The following is a 14,427-nucleotide window of genomic DNA, read 5'->3' on the forward strand; positions in this document are numbered from 1 at the left end:
GACTTTCCAGCCTCCAGAACTATGAGAAATAAATTTCTGTTGTTTAAAAATTACTCAGTCTAGGTAATTTTGTTATAGCAGCCCAAATGGACTAAGACACTTACCGAGAAATTATTTTTTTTTTTTGGGCTTTCAGAAAGTTAATAAGAATATTACATTCCAACTCTTTTATTTGGATTTTGATGTTAGGTTATAGCTATGAGGTGATAAAGAGAGGGGAAGACTGGCTGAATAGTTGCTCTGCATAGATCTCTCTCTCGAGGTGTCTATACTTCCATGGCATCCTGACAGTCCTAGGCAAGTAGCAATGTGAATGCAAATAAAGGAGCTCTGGTGCAGGTGACAATCCAATAGAGAGTCAGCAGGTCTGGTTTTACAACTTGATTTTACACAGACAGCTCAATAACCTTGGACAGGTCAAATAAACTTTATGGGCCTAGGTTTCTCATCTTTAAAATGGGAGTTCAAACGGTACATAAAATGGCAATGTTGAGATAAAAAAGATTTTGTGTGAGCTGGCATGTAAGGGAGATGTTTTTAAAATGGCTTGATGAAGATGAAATACTGTTAATATTTAAAACAATGAGATGGATTTATTTATACTAACACTGAAAGAAAGATATCCAGATAAATTGTCAAATATATCTGTCCCAAACAAAACTATGTATTTTGTACACACACACATACACACACACACACATATTTTTAAGGGACTGAGATTATATGCAATTTTTGGTTTTTTTTGGACATAAGACTAGGATGAGGGGAGTCAATGACACAGTGGACTTACCTGTAATATTTGAACTTTTATTATATTATTTAGCTATGCAGTTTAAAATAATGTTTAATTGGCAGAAGATATTTAACTTGTGTGACTGACATTGAGATAGCACTAAAAGCAGAAATATAAAATCAAGAGAAAAAGTTTGGATATCAGTTGTTGAATATTTAAAGAAATGAGACATTTTGGTTTTGTACATGTTGATCTTAAAAATTATCCAAATTAATATCTACATAGATATTTATCAATATAAGACTTATACTTGGATGAAAAGTCAGGACTAGAGATAAATAACCAAGCAATTATTAAACAAAAGAAGACAGAGTCCCCCCAAAACAAAAATAACTTATTTTTCCCAGTTATAAGGATAACGCATGCTCAATATAAAAATCCAAGTGCAAAAACACTTGTAAAGAATGAAGTAAGAGGCCGGACGTGGTGGCTCACGCCTGTAATCCTAGCACTCTGGGAGGCCGAGGTGGGAGGATCGTTTGAGCTCAGGAGTTCGAGACCAGCCTGAGCAAGAGCGAGACCCCATCTCTACTAAAAATAGAAAGAAATTAATTGGACAACTAAAAATATATAGAAAAAATTAGCCGGGCATGGTGGCGCATGCCTGTAGTCCCAGCTGCTCGGGAGGCTGAGGCAGGAGGATCGCTTGAGCCCAGGAGTTTGAGGTTGCTGTGAGCTAGGCTGACGCCACGGCACTCACTCTAGCCGGGGCAACAAAAGCGAGACTCTGTCTCAATAAAAAAAAAAAAAAAAAGAATGAAGTAAGAACCATTTGAAACCTCCATTACCTAAGGTTAATCACTATAAACATTTTGGTGACGATTTTCCCAGAAATCTCTTTCCAGAAATACTATATGGAATGTACATATCAGTTTACTTACATTTGGCCTCAATATACATGTTGTTAGTCCTTGTTTTGTTTACTCAACAATATCTTCAACATCTTCTGTGTCAATAAAAATAAAGCTGCATCATTTCTAATGACTCCACAGTATCCCACTGCATGGATATGCCATTATTTATTTAACCCTTAAGTATTCATTAAGTGATGAACATTATTGTTGTTAATTTTCTACTTTTCATTCAACAAATATTGAGCACCTGTCATGTGCCAGGCACTGTTCTAAGTACCAGTGATACAGTGATGAACAAAACAGACAAGCACCTTGGCCAAATGAAGACTACATTCCAGTGGATGACTAACAGTATGCAAGTAAATAAGATGACAGTTTGAAGGAAGAATGAGTGCTAAAAAGGAATGAAGACATAGCATTTTAGAGAAGAACTGGGCATCAGGGAAGCAGATTACCTTAGATAAAGTGGTCTGGGAAGACTTTTCTGCAGAGGTGACATTGGGACAGAGGCCTAAAGACAGTCATGCAACAAGCAGGAGGTAAGAGTAGTCTAGGTAGAGGAAACAGCAAGTGCAAAGACCCTGAAGCTGGAAGCGACCTGGAATCTTCCAGGAATAGCAGGAATGTCGATGTGGCTTGAGGGCAGTGAGTGAGGGGCAAATGAACTGAAGTGAAATTGGGGAGGTAAGTAGGAGCCAGTAAACAAGGCCTTCTAGGTCAATGGTGAGACTTCAGTGGTAATATCTTATTTATGTTTCTAAAAGATGACTCTGGTTGCAATGTGGAGAATGGACCTCTGGGGGCAACAAGTGAGCAAAGATAGACCAGTCCAGAGATATTTCCTAGTCTAGGGGACAGAAGATGGTACCCTGGGCAGTGGTACCAGCCAGAAAGAAATGGCTGGATAAGGACATGTTGCAAAGATAGAAAAAGGGAGAGAGGGTGAAGGAAGAGAAACAATCAAGGTGATTCTAGGCTTGTGGCTTGAACAGTTGGGTAGACAGAGAAGCAAAAAAATGGGAGAGGAAAGAGTTTCACCATACATATTCTATAACTGTTTGATTAGATTCATACATAGGTATTCTGGTTTGGGGGAGCTACTATAAGTGTGGGTTTTTAAAAAAATTTTGGTTTTCAGTTGCTCATTGCTAGTATATAAAAACACAATTAACTTTTGTGTTTTGAGCTTGTATCCTGTCATACTAAACAGGATGCTAAACTCAGTTATTAGTTCTAAGACTTTTTTGTAGATTCCTTGGGATTTTCTATGTAGACAATATGTCATCTATGAAGAAAAAGGTTGGTTTTATTTCTTCCATTCCAATCTGTATCCTTTTTATTTCTTTTTCTTGCTTTACTGCACTGGCTAGGTTCCAGGAGTGGTTCCTAATGTTAGGGGGAGGATACTCCTCTATCATCAAGTATGATGCTTGCTACAGGTCTTTTGTAGATGCCCTATATCAGGTTGAAGAAGTTGCTTTCTAAGTTTGCTGAGAGTTTTCATCATAAATAGATGCTGAATTTTGTCAAATGCTTTTTCTTCATCAATTAATATGACCATGTAGGTTTTTTTCTCTAGACAGTTAATATATAATACATTGATTTTTCTTTTTTTAACATTGAGCCAGCCTTCCACTCCCAGGATAAATCACACTTGGTCACCAAATTTGGGAAGTTTTAGCCATTTTTTTCTTTAAGTATTTCTTCTGGATTGCACTCTTTCTCTTGGGACTCCAATAACATGGATGGTGAACGTTCTGGTATTGTCCCACAAGTCACTGAGGCTGTGTTCAACTTTTAAAATTTTTTCTTCTGTTATTCAGATTTGATAGTTTCTATTGCTTTATTTTCAAGTATACTAACCTCTTTCCTCTGTCATTTCCATTTTGTTATTGAACTCATGTAGTGGGTTTCTAAAACTTCGATTACTATATTTTTTCTCTTCTTATATCTCTATGTGGTTCTTCATTTTTTACTAAGACTGTCTAGCTTTTCATTTGTTTCAACAGTGTGTGCCTTTACTTTGGGGAGCTCTTTTATAATAGCTACTTTAAAGTTTTTGTTGGATTACTCCAACATCTGTGTCATCTTAGCATTGGCATCTGCTGATTTCCCATAAGAATTAAATTTTTCTGGTTCTTTGTTTAATGGTTAATTTTGGCTTACATCCTAGATATTTTGAATATTATGTTATGAGACTCCAGGTATTGTTTAACACATTGACTGCCACACTAGAAAAAATTTTTTTTCCTCAGGGCCATGGTGTTTTATTACAAAAATAGAACAAAACTTCTAAAACAAAATGATCCTTTCTAATTTAATGAAAACTGTATTATTTTGTATTGTTTTCTGTGCGTGAGTTATATGCATCTTGAAAAATAGTTCATGTGGCTCCCAGGGTAGAGATGTGTGAGTTACATATGCTTCATGAGGCTCCATGGTCAAAACTAGTGTGAGTTAAATACAACTCACATATTAGTTAACATGTTAAATCCAATGGAGAATGTTGATATCTTTGTTTAGCAGACAATTGACCAGACTGGGTTCCGGCAGCAAGTTTCCTGCCTAGCCTTCTGTGGTTGTGGTTTTAATGTCAGTCCCATTTTTCAAAGCCTGTTCATTGAGTTCTCTATGTGCGCCACCCAGTGTCTAAGCTGGGACTCGGGCAGTGGTCTATCCCTTAGTTCAGTTCTGAAAGTCTTTGGTATATTGTTTAGAATCATCGGATGCATGAATGCACAGCTCAGGTTAGCCTGGAGTTCATAAATAACTGTAAGGAATTACTTTGCTGAGCTCCCCTTTGGCCTTTTCTCCTCTGTGCCTTCTGGTTCCTTGGGCTTTCCCTTCTTGGTCGCTGGCCAGAAAGCTGGGGCTTTAGTTACCACATTCTGCCATGAATTTCCTGGGCCATGCTTAAATCTGGGGCCAAGCAGCAGGAAGGCAAAGAGAAAGCAGACAACCAAAATTGCAGCCAACTCTCTTGGGACTATATCTCCTCTGATCAGAAAGGAAGGTTCCCCTCCCTCAGTTTTAGGTGCTTGAAGGCCCTGCTGCTGCCCCTGTCCCTACCACCACCACCACCACCACCATGGGATTTCCTGAAGGCTGGGGCAGGAGGTAACAGAGGAAAGAAAAAACAACCCTTTGGACTTCCCCCTCTGTCTGAGACTTGGCCACCATTTTCCTACCCCAGAGATATAACTAGAGGTCTTTTCCTGGAGCTCAGTTTGTACCCCGGTGTTTACTCCTGGGTTTTGGGCTGTCTTGAATCCAAGACATGAGACACGGAAAGAAAGATGGTAAATTCACTGCCAGTTTGGTAACACATTGAATTCTGGTATTCTTCCCCAATCTGTCTGCTACTATTTATGTTTCAGAGTCCTCAAATAGCTGCTAAATGCATTCTGCCCAGGTCTTTAGCTGCATTCAGCAACAGAGATAAGGTGAGTGTGTTCACTCCATCTTACCTGGAACTGGAACGTTTATTCCTACTTTTAATTACCCACACTAATAGAAAGAAAGTAAAAGGGGGATTAATTCCAAAGTTATCTCGCTAAGGTTCTAAAACTTTTTTGGCCATGTGGTGTGCCCAGTGCTGTGTAAATTCTGTCCAAATAGAACCGTAATGTGGCCACTGTGAAGACCTCTGTCCAGCTCTTCCCCCTCGCCATTCCCTTTTAGGACTACTGCAAAGCATGAGACAGCAAGACTGTTGGCCTCTTGCCAATATTCCATGAGAGCATGAATAAGGTAGGACTAGGCATGGAGCTCAGTGGTGGTTCAGGAAGACTGAATGATAGGTAAGCTGAGAATCAGTCCTCATTTAAAGTCGACTTTAAATCAATTTGACCTATCTTCCACTAAGAGGAAATTAGGCAGAAAAATATCTGCATCCTAATTCTTTGCCAGCTTTCACTGAGGACCATGTATAAACCCGGGAGCTTTATCCCATGGTCCACAGTCATTTGCAGATTAATCCCAAGATCTGTTTATAACTCCAAGAGAGATGGCGGCCAAGGACCAAAGTCCTCCTGAAAATTCATAAGACTATAGAAAGCAAGAATATGATTCTGGAGCCAGAGTGCTTAAATTCCAATCCTGGCTCTGCCATGTCCTTGCTATTTGATAGTGATTAAGTTATTTCAATTCTCCGTACATCAGTTTGCTTAGCTGAAAAATGGGCTAATTTTAACAGTATCTATTTCAAAGGGTTGCTGTGAGGCTTAAGTGAATTAGTACACACAAAAGTGGTTAAAACTCTGTTTGACACATAATAAATGCTCCACAGATATTAGCTGCCCCCCTCCTCCTCCTCCTTGATTGTCCTGGTAAGCCCAACACAGAGTGCTACTTCCTGACCCTTCTGTTCCTAGAAACAGCTTGTCCCATGCCTGACAACACAGATTATGCCCTTTGTATAAAAAAATTAAAATATAACAAATATATAGAAAAGTACCTAAAACTTAAATGTACAGCTAACAAGTTACTGTAAAATGGACACCCAGGTAACTCCACTCAGGTCACTAAAAAGAACATATCGACATTCTAGAAGCTCCCAAGTGCCCATGCCTCAACATACTCCCTTGAATACCACCACCCTAGGCATTACAGAATTCAATTCCATGCTTTTCTTTATTGTTTTAATATTGAATTATGCATCTAAACAAATATGGTTTAATTTCATCTGTTTCTGAATGTTATATAAAAGGAAAAACAAAGTATATACTCTGTTTTGTTCAACTTCTTTCACCCAACAATGTCTTCACAATTCATCCATGTCGCTGCATCTATCTATGGTTTGCTCATTTTTACTGTTCCCCGTATGACTATAATGCAGTTTGCATATTTATTCTATTGCTGTTAGGTATTTGGACTGTTTCTGGTTTTTGAAAATTATTAACAATGCTCTTATGCACATTCTTATACACGTATCTTGCACATATAGTCTGGTATACATAACTATTCATTTTTGTGGGGAATATATCTAAAGGAGGAATTTCCAGGTTATAAGGTATGCGTATATGAAAATTTAGCTAACATACTGCTATAGTTTTTTCCAAAATTGTTGTACCAATTTATCCTCCAACCAGTAAAGGCTCAGAGTTACCCCTATACTACATCCTTACCAACACTGGAATTGTCAAGCTTTTCAAGTTTTGCTCTTTGGTAGATGTGTAGCAATATCTCACTGTGATTCTAATTTGAATTTCCCCGAGTACTAATGCAATCAAATACCGTTTCATAGGTTTACTTGCCATTTGAATTTCCTCTTTTGTGAAACGCCTGTTCAAGTCTTTGCTTGTTTCTGTACTGGGTTGTTTCTTTATTGATTTTGTAGTTCTTTGTGGGTTATTTGTGTTGTAAATGTCTTTTTTCATTCTGGATTTTCATTCTCTCAATGGAGTCTTTCGATGAATAGAAATTCTTAACTTTAATGTAATAAAATTGATCGATCTTTTCCTATAAGTATAGATATGGCTTTTGAGTCTATTTAAGAACTCTGTCTGTCCATTCTACCTTAAAGTGATTCCTCTTGCCTTAACATTTTGGTGGTGGGTACCTCAAGCATGCAAGGTATGAGATAGCAAACTGGTGAGGGAGAGAGTATGGGCTCTAGAGTTGGACAGAGATAGATGAATGTCCCTGAACACGTTACTTCACATCTTCGAGCATTCGTTTCTTTATCTATTATATAATTTTAGATATTAAAGCTATCGTAAGGGATGACTGAGAGGTGTGTAAAGCACTCAGCAAAGTACTGGGACACAGTGGGCCCTCGGCAAACAGTGGTAGCTGTGATCACATTCTCTGAATGTCTTTCCTCTTGCCCACTCTACCACAACTGCCCAAACTTCATGGCTGTTTTGTGAAATGTCAACCTATCACATTTAAGGCAAGCAAAGTGAATTAACTACTCTCAACAGGCCAGCAAAGTCTCTCCTTGGTATTCACAGGCAGCACCCATGGTATGAGGCCCACCTAACTTCACCTAAAAACACAGGATTGATGCATAGAGATGTTCTCACCCCAAAGTCAAGTCATTCTGGGGCTCCCATAGGGACCCAAAGGCAGCAAGTTGAAGAACCAAAGCAGCCTCTCTTCCCACTCACTGCCAGCAAGCTCCAAGCTGTGGAGCAGGTAAATTGCCTCAGACATGCGAGAGCCAAATTCCACTGGGTCTGGGTCAAAGGGGCAGGGGTGCTAATTTGTGTGTCCTGCACTGTGAACGCAGGGAAGAAGCTAATTTGTGTGTCCTGCACTGTGAACACAGGGAAGAGAGGGAGTGGGTTTGCCTACGTGCATTTTGGCATGAGTGCACAATAAAGCGGTGATGCTCCTCTCCTGGAAGAGTTCTGTACTTGGGTATATAGGGCGTGCACATAAACATGCAACAAAGTGTATGTTCTCAGGAAACTGGGATGCTCCCACCAGCCTGGAATTCTTCTGGAAAGCTCTGATGGTTATCTGCTCCAGCATTCACAGAACTTGGGGTCTCTCAGTGCTTTCAGCCCCAGTCTTTGAGACAGGACATCTGAACAGAAAATAGCAATCCTTTTATATGAACCTGGACAATTCTGAATATAGAAGGAGCATCTACTGTAACTCTTCAGAGCACACTGTGAAAGAAACTGGAAAAGTTTTGGGATGTTATATCCCTCTTCTGCTTCTTAGACCATGAGTCCCTAGAAAGGCTTCTTGAGACTTTTCAACAATTCTGAAATATTCCATTTCCCTCACCCCAAACCCCACTCCTGATTAGGCTCCACTAAAAATACAGCCAGTATCAAGTGTTGAAAAGATGACAGGGGGAGAATTGGTACCTGAGCCTAGTGTTTGTCCAGCGGAGTCAAAGGAAAGAACCACTGAATCTGTAACACAAGAGGACAAGTTCATTTCTTTTTCCTTCTTATAGTAAAAAAACAGGCTCCCACTGGCTCTTCCCAAACCCTTCCCCAAGGGAGAGTCCACTGGAAGGAACTCAGCTGTATAGCCAGACTCCACAGACCACATGCCCACCGCCCACTGGCCAGGGGGCCCTGCTGAGCCCAGCACCCCTCGTCCCCCCCCACAGGGAGAAACGTCTAAGGGCAGGGACAGACTCCACATTCTTCAGAGGCACTTCCTGCCATATTAGGGGACAAATTTACTTCTTTTTCCTTCTCCTAGTGAAAATAAAATTAAAACACGGCAAAATAAAACTTCCCTCCTGCATCTGGTTAAAGGCACTAACATTTCCCCTTTGACCTCGTTTTTTCTATTCACATACCCAATTGCTTATTATTTCTTCCCCCCCAAATTACAGTAATTACAGGAATTTACAGTAGAAGCTAGAATAAAAAACGAAGTCAAAGAAAGGAAAAATATTATTAACAGATAGTGGGGGAAATGTTAGCTCACAAAATGCATGCCACAAGGACCTACACAAACACTGCAGGTAGAATCAAGGAGGGTCTGAGCTTCCAAACAGGCAAAGGAAAAAGGAGATGAACAGTTAAAGATTCAGTACCCACAATGCATTCATTCTTTCATTCATTCAAATGTTCAGTAAACCCTATGCGCAAGTTACTATACTATGACTTTGAGATACAACAGCAAACAGAAAAAGCATGGTGTCTATCCTATGGATCTCCCTGCTATCAGTCTAGGAGAGAAAAAAGTTACTAAAGAACAAATTATTTAACTAGAAACTAAGAAAACAAAAGAGAAACGAAGAGAGTGCTATGAAAGTTTATCTTAGGAACCGGATTCAGTAGATGGGAGCGGGTGCTGGATGGGGAAGCCTGCCCTGAAGAAGTGACACTGGAACTCACAGCTGAAAGATCAGTGAAGACCAAACCCGATGAGAATGGAATGGGGCCTTCCAGGCAGAGAGAAGGCCATATGGAGACCTGAAGCAAGACAGAGTCTGGTGCTTCAGAGCAACGAAAAGACCAAAACATAAAAGCAAATACCATATGGTGATGAGAGAGAACTTTCTCTTGTGAGTCTTAAAAAAGGGGATGCTGTCTGATGTTGAAGACTGTATATTCTACAACATTTCTATAATAAGTACTTGTGAATCTTGTAACGCTGTTTCTTACATGAGCCAATGCCAAATGATGGCATAAATCCAATGTTTAATTTAGTAAAAACAATTATAAGGGGTATCGAGATGATGTAAGGCCCAAGATAACCCTAGAGACCCCAGACTCAAAAGGCTCACTCACTACAAAGGTGCGCACCTTGGATGCTCACGGGACCAGGGTCTACAGCCACTCCTCACCACAGCAATATCCTCAGATCTCAGTTTGTATGTCATTTTCTCTCATTGCACATGGAAATCCAACACAATAGTTGTCATAACTATAAAAAACATCTATTCCCACTGCTAGACTATAAGCTGCATAAAAGCAGGCACCATCTCTACTGTATTCACCACTACTTTACCAACATTACACCTGGCACTCGACAACTATTTGCTGAATAACAAAGCATCGAGAAATGAATGGATCACAAATCCTTCAGGCAATCCTTCATAAATAGTTTTTCTCACAACCACGAGTTTACTAAGAACTGAGTAGCAGAGAGCTGGAGGATGTGGTTTCCAAGGTAGCTATTCCGTACTGCTAGTTAAGGGCAGATCCACAGGCTCTGAAATCTACCAAGAAAGAGGCAGGGTTGCCACTTTGTTACAAAATGTAGAAGCACAATTAGGACGCTTGGCTGAACAGATAGATGACCATCCTATCTCATACAATCAGTGTCTAACTCTTACAAATTCACTTTGTTTTTAACATTTCTCTCCTTATCTCCTCTCAATGAGGAGATGCCTGCCTCCTCAAACCCTGCTTTTAAAAAGACCTTTATTGGCCGGGTGCGGTGGCTCACGCCTGTAATCCTAATACTCTGGGAGCCCGAGGTGGGTGGATCGCTCAAGGTCAGGAGTTCTAGACCAGCCTGAGCAAGAGTGAGACCCTGTCTCTACCAAAAAATAGAAAGAAATTATCTGGGCAACTAAAAATATATATATATAGAAAAAATTAGCTGGCCATAGTGGCACATGCCTGTAGTCCCAGCTACTTGGGAGGCTGAGGCAGAAGGATTGCTTGAGCTCAGGAGTTTGAGGTTGCTGAGAGCTAGGCTGACACCACGGCACTCACTCTAGCCAGGGCAACAAAGCGAGACTCTGTCTCAAAAAAAAAAATAAAATAAAAAATAAAAAGACTTTTATTGACATATAATTTACATACCACAAAATTCACTCATGTTGTATGTACAAATCAATGATACTTAGAAAATTAACAGAGCTCTGCAGCCATCACCACAATCTAATTTTAGAACATTTCCATCACCCCAGAAGACCCTTGATGCCCATTCAAAATCACTCCCTGCTCCCCCTTGAAAGACAGGAATTGATAGTAGGAGAATGTACTTTGTTTTGTATAAAACAAATTGTTTAAAATTAAAAAAATGTGTTCTCTTTGATTGTAACTAATGCTATTTGCTTCTGTGACTGTGCTTGCTTTTAGTTGTTTGTTAAATATAGTCAATCAGAAACAGGAATAAGAGCAGGAGTGACTCCATGACAGGCTGAACTTCCTGGAGTAGGCCTAAGTTTTGGTTTTCCCGAAACGACGCAGCCCTTTCCCCCCAAACTGACGCTGACCACAATTGGCGCTGGCGTGAAAATCCTGAGGCTTGAAGCCACTTTTAAAGGAGCCAATCAGGAGCCAACACGATCAGCCACTTTTAAAGGAACCAATGAACTAAGGGGGGGGGGGAAGGCGTGCCCAGCGTGTCGTGTGAAACCTGTGTGTCGTGTGTAAAACAGAAAAAGGTATAAAAGCTTAACCTCTACCCCAAGGCGGGGTCCTAGCCCTTAGAAGAGGCCACTGCGTTGGTGCTCTGGGACTTGGACCCTAGCTCGAGCTAGCCAATAAACTCCTTTGCCATTTGCAGCCTCGGTGACTCTGCCTCTCTGTTCCTGGGGCCGAGGAGAATCGGCTCTAACACCCTCCAGCCCTAGGCAGCCACTAAGTTACTTTCTGTCTCTACAGATTTGCTTTTCTGTACGTCTGCCTATCATCTTTTGCTGGGACTGTTTTGATAGTCCCCAAACCAAATCCCTTCCTCCAACTTAGCCCATTTCCCTCCATCCTTTCTACTAATTTCTCCAAAAAGTATACCAGACTGTGTCTCTGCTCTTGATTAAAGCCCCTCAGTGGCTTCCTGTGGCCTGTAAGATAAAGTTCAAGCTCTGTCATTCAAGTTCTTCACCACTGGGCCTCGTTTGCCACCTCTAATGTACCTCTTGTTCCAGATATGCCAAACTACTTACTTTTCCCAAAGGGGTATGTGCCTTCATGTCTTCAGACATTGGACATGCTGTTCCCTCTGCCTGTTTGCATAAAAAACCTCCACTTTTCCATTAAGACTCGACTCAATCATTTCCCCTTCTTCAAGCCTTCTCTGATCAATTCTGCTCACTCTCTTCTTTAGGCCATAACTGTATTTCTATTACAGTATTGGTTATACTGCATTATAATTCTCGTTTACTTTTCTTTTTCCCTCATTAAACTGCATGTTCCCTGAGGACAAGGATTATGTATTCACTTTGAGGTTTTGATATCTAACTGAGTGACTGACACATAGAAAGTGGTCAGTATGTTTATTAAACTAAGAAATAAACTAGTAAATATCCTTGCTTCTTTCAAAGGTGATGTTATCTGAGCAATATTTCACAAGGTGGGGAAAAAAATCCATTCTGGGTATTGACTCTCATTCAGTTCAAGTCAGTCCTGAACTGTCCTTATCAGAGGTTCAAGCCTGGCCTAACCCTTGGAAGATAAAAGTGCTCACGCAGAGTCCCAGCACAGGAGCAATAAGAAAAGCACTCCTAGAGCTTTCTAGGTGAGAGATCATATTCCCCTGAAGAAAATTTGGAATGGAATTCTGAGGAATTGACTGCCCAAATGAGCAACAATTTAAAAAGCGTCTCAAATTTTTATTGTAGTTCACAAGTATTTTTCCAATTGCAATTTACCTTCTTTATACTCACAAGCAGTTCTGATATAATCTCTTCTAAACTTTTTAATCAAAATGTAAAGAAAAAAGGCTAAAAGTAAACTAAGACTAAAAAAAGACTAAATGTTAATGGTGGTTGTCTCTCCGTGGTAGAATTACAGGTGATGTTTATTTTCTGTATTTTTGCAAAACTTCCATAGTAAACATGCACTACTTGTATCATCAGGAAAAAAGTTAAAGAACTTTCTAATCCAGCTTTAGGATTTTAACCTATAACTCACCGGTACTAATGTCAAAGGATGGAAGGTTCTTGATCACCTTCATTATTTGCTGTATGTGCTGAGAAGCTGTTCAGCTTTTCTCTTTAGTTACTGAGGTCATCCCTATATGTCATTATACTTAAATATACCCCAACTGTATCAATCTCTAAATGGACTGAGCTCTTTTTTTCCCTTCTTTTCTTCTTCCCACAAATATTATCAAGTAGCCGTTGTGTGCCAGGCCCTGTGCCAGATACCAGAGACATGGAGCCAAGTAAGACACAGTCTTTGCCTTCAAGCCAAGGAGGACAGAGAAGTCAGTAGGTACTGATGATACAGTGTGAGAAGGATATGCCAGGGGTAAGCACCAAACAGGTGACAATCTTACTGGAAAGAAAGAGTCAAAGTCTCTGTAAATATTATTTCCAGTGAGAGTGGAATGCTCCTAAGAGCATGTGTCTTTAATCTTTAGAAGATACAAGTGAGAGGGTAGAATTTTGAGAGGAAGTTAGTGACATATTCATGTTTTGTGTAAGTTCTGATGAACTTTGCTTTGAGCATTAAAGGCACAGACTTCAGAAATAGTTTGGCCATTCATTATTTGTGTTTATTCTAAAGGATGTAAGATTATCTTAGTAATAAACCACTTTGACAGCTAACGGGAAAACTTAGTACTCAACGAATTGAGAAGTTTGCTTTGCACAAAACAGAGAAAGAATATCCAGACGTCTCCATCTCAAGCTAACAAATATGTCACTTTTACTTCTAGCATCCCAGACTCCAGCTGTTCCTGGCTCCCAGGCCAGAGGCAGCCATGTGGTGTGCTATACAAATGACCACAAGGAACCCAGACCAAAGCACAACAGAGCTTTGCTGCACATGACTTTGTTCAATGAGGAAACCTAGAATTTACTGGAAATCTTTTTATTATGGTCAGATGTTTCCTGTGTCTGGTTTCTGAAGAGGAATAAAAGGAACATAAAGGGAGTATGAAGAAGGAGCTCTGTCTTTCCAACCATTGGAGAGGTTTCCAAAGCACAAATGGCGCAGTGAGCAAGCTACATTTTGGGGTACTACCTGTCATGGCACACATACCGCAGTTACCTTCTGCTATCTACCATGGGGAAGCCCTAAAGATGTAAGAATGAATAAAAAAAAAAATATTCCCTCAAGTAGCTCACAACCTGACAGGCAAAATAAAAACACATATAAAGCTAAGCATGATACATGGGGATGGAAAAAAGAGAAATGAGGGCGATTTCATTGTTTATTTAACAGGTATTTATTGAGCAACTACCACACACCAGGCTTAGGGATACAATAGTAAGAACAAGAATGTTCCTAGTCTCAAGGAATTTATATTTTAGTCAGGGAGAAAGAAAAACAAATAAAATGAACAAAGTAACTTCTGACAGTGATGAGCAGTATGAAGAATATTAAACCATATGACAGAGACCAACCGTAGACATGCAGGCAACGTTAGAAAGGGTATTTCGGGAAGGCTGCTCTGGAGAGG

General features: G+C 40.1%; 1 protein-coding gene across 3 annotated transcripts in view; it reads right to left on the reverse strand.

The window, feature by feature from the left end:
• The window catches only part of ST3GAL3 (ST3 beta-galactoside alpha-2,3-sialyltransferase 3), a 181,960-nt gene that overhangs the window by 106,821 nt on the left and 60,712 nt on the right, over positions 1-14,427 (reverse strand). For 2 of the 3 annotated variants that reach the window (XM_012648979.1, XM_012648980.1), the window contains exon 3: positions 8,469-8,516. In XM_012648979.1, coding sequence (XP_012504433.1) covers positions 8,469-8,516 — 48 coding nt within the window. Of the gene's footprint in view, positions 1-8,468; positions 8,517-14,427 lie in introns of those variants that run through there. The other variant, XM_012648981.1, reaches the window with a different exon arrangement.

This window comes from Propithecus coquereli, unplaced genomic scaffold, assembly GCF_000956105.1.
Source record: "Propithecus coquereli isolate 6110/MARCELLA unplaced genomic scaffold, Pcoq_1.0 Scaffold299, whole genome shotgun sequence".
In the NCBI taxonomy this organism is placed as follows: domain Eukaryota; kingdom Metazoa; phylum Chordata; class Mammalia; order Primates; family Indriidae; genus Propithecus; species Propithecus coquereli.